This window comes from Asparagus officinalis, chromosome 5 (genome assembly GCF_001876935.1).
Source record: "Asparagus officinalis chromosome 5, Aspof.V1, whole genome shotgun sequence".
NCBI classification, from domain to species: Eukaryota; Viridiplantae; Streptophyta; class Magnoliopsida; order Asparagales; family Asparagaceae; genus Asparagus; species Asparagus officinalis.
This window is the reverse complement of record NC_033798.1, coordinates 2937206-2938133: the sequence shown is the minus strand read 5'-3', so window position 1 is coordinate 2938133 and position 928 is coordinate 2937206. Positions and strand designations below refer to the sequence as shown.

The 928-nt window shown below is 38.7% G+C and overlaps 1 protein-coding gene across 1 annotated transcript in view; it reads left to right on the top strand.

Moving 5' to 3' along the window:
- Positions 1-684, top strand: part of LOC109843092 — a 3385-nt gene extending 2701 nt beyond the window's left edge. The window contains exons 5-6 of the mRNA XM_020412027.1: positions 32-251; positions 362-684. Coding sequence (XP_020267616.1) covers positions 32-227 — 196 coding nt within the window. The 3' untranslated portion in view covers positions 228-251; positions 362-684. The remainder of the gene's footprint in view (positions 1-31; positions 252-361) is intronic.

Here is a 928-nt window from a genome sequence, read left to right as displayed (position 1 = left end):
GTCTAAACATTTGCCCTGTAAATTCTTCTAGGATACATACTGTTACATTTCCAGAAGGGGTTCTTGAGAGCCACTATGACAAGCTTACTCATATCGATGACTTGCTGTTTCACAAGAGTCGGGGGCCTTTTCCTGTACACAATTATCCCTTCTTCAGTCAACCGCATCAAGCTTCTACTTCTTCATATGCTAACGGAGGATGGTTTCCCCCTGGAAGAAGATTTTAGCTTAAGATTTTGCAGGATTGAAAGGTATACATAACATCTTATCTTCTGTTTATGTAGTTCAAAAAAATACCACTGTCGTCAACTGGTCCGATCCTAGTTAATGTTGCTGATATTGTCTGCTGCTCTGGTTTCAGGTTGGTTAAAGCATGCTTACTGCACTGAGGCATGAGTTGGTCCAAGATTGGATTAGATTGAAGAACTTAGCATGATTTTAGTTTTAAGTAATGAAGAAAGTACCCTCAGAAATCAAGGTTTCGCTGGCGACCTCATCTCCATTGAGGACAAATTTTGCAGCATTGATGACATTTTAAAAGGGCTTTAGATGACACTGGTTAATGTTGTCCAAAAAGTATCTTGACTTCTGTATTTGGATTTTCTGTACTTGAATTCACAGAAGGAATTTTTCTGGGCTTTAAATTTCCGAAACATTTTAACTTCTTTCACTGAATTCTGATCACTCTATTGATTGTAATGTGCAAGATTGTGCTGAGTTTTTGCTCAGGTGTCTCATATTGTACATCTTTCGGTTACTTGGGGATAGACCCCCTACAGTAACGCTGTTTTGAACTTACTACCCCTCTACTTTTATTGTTGCAGACAGAACCCCAGTGTGAACTTTTTCAGACTCTTTTGCCGTAGGGGGTCAATTTGTCAGAAAAGCAAGTTTCTCTTTCTCTAAGGGTAAAAGAGACAAAAAAATT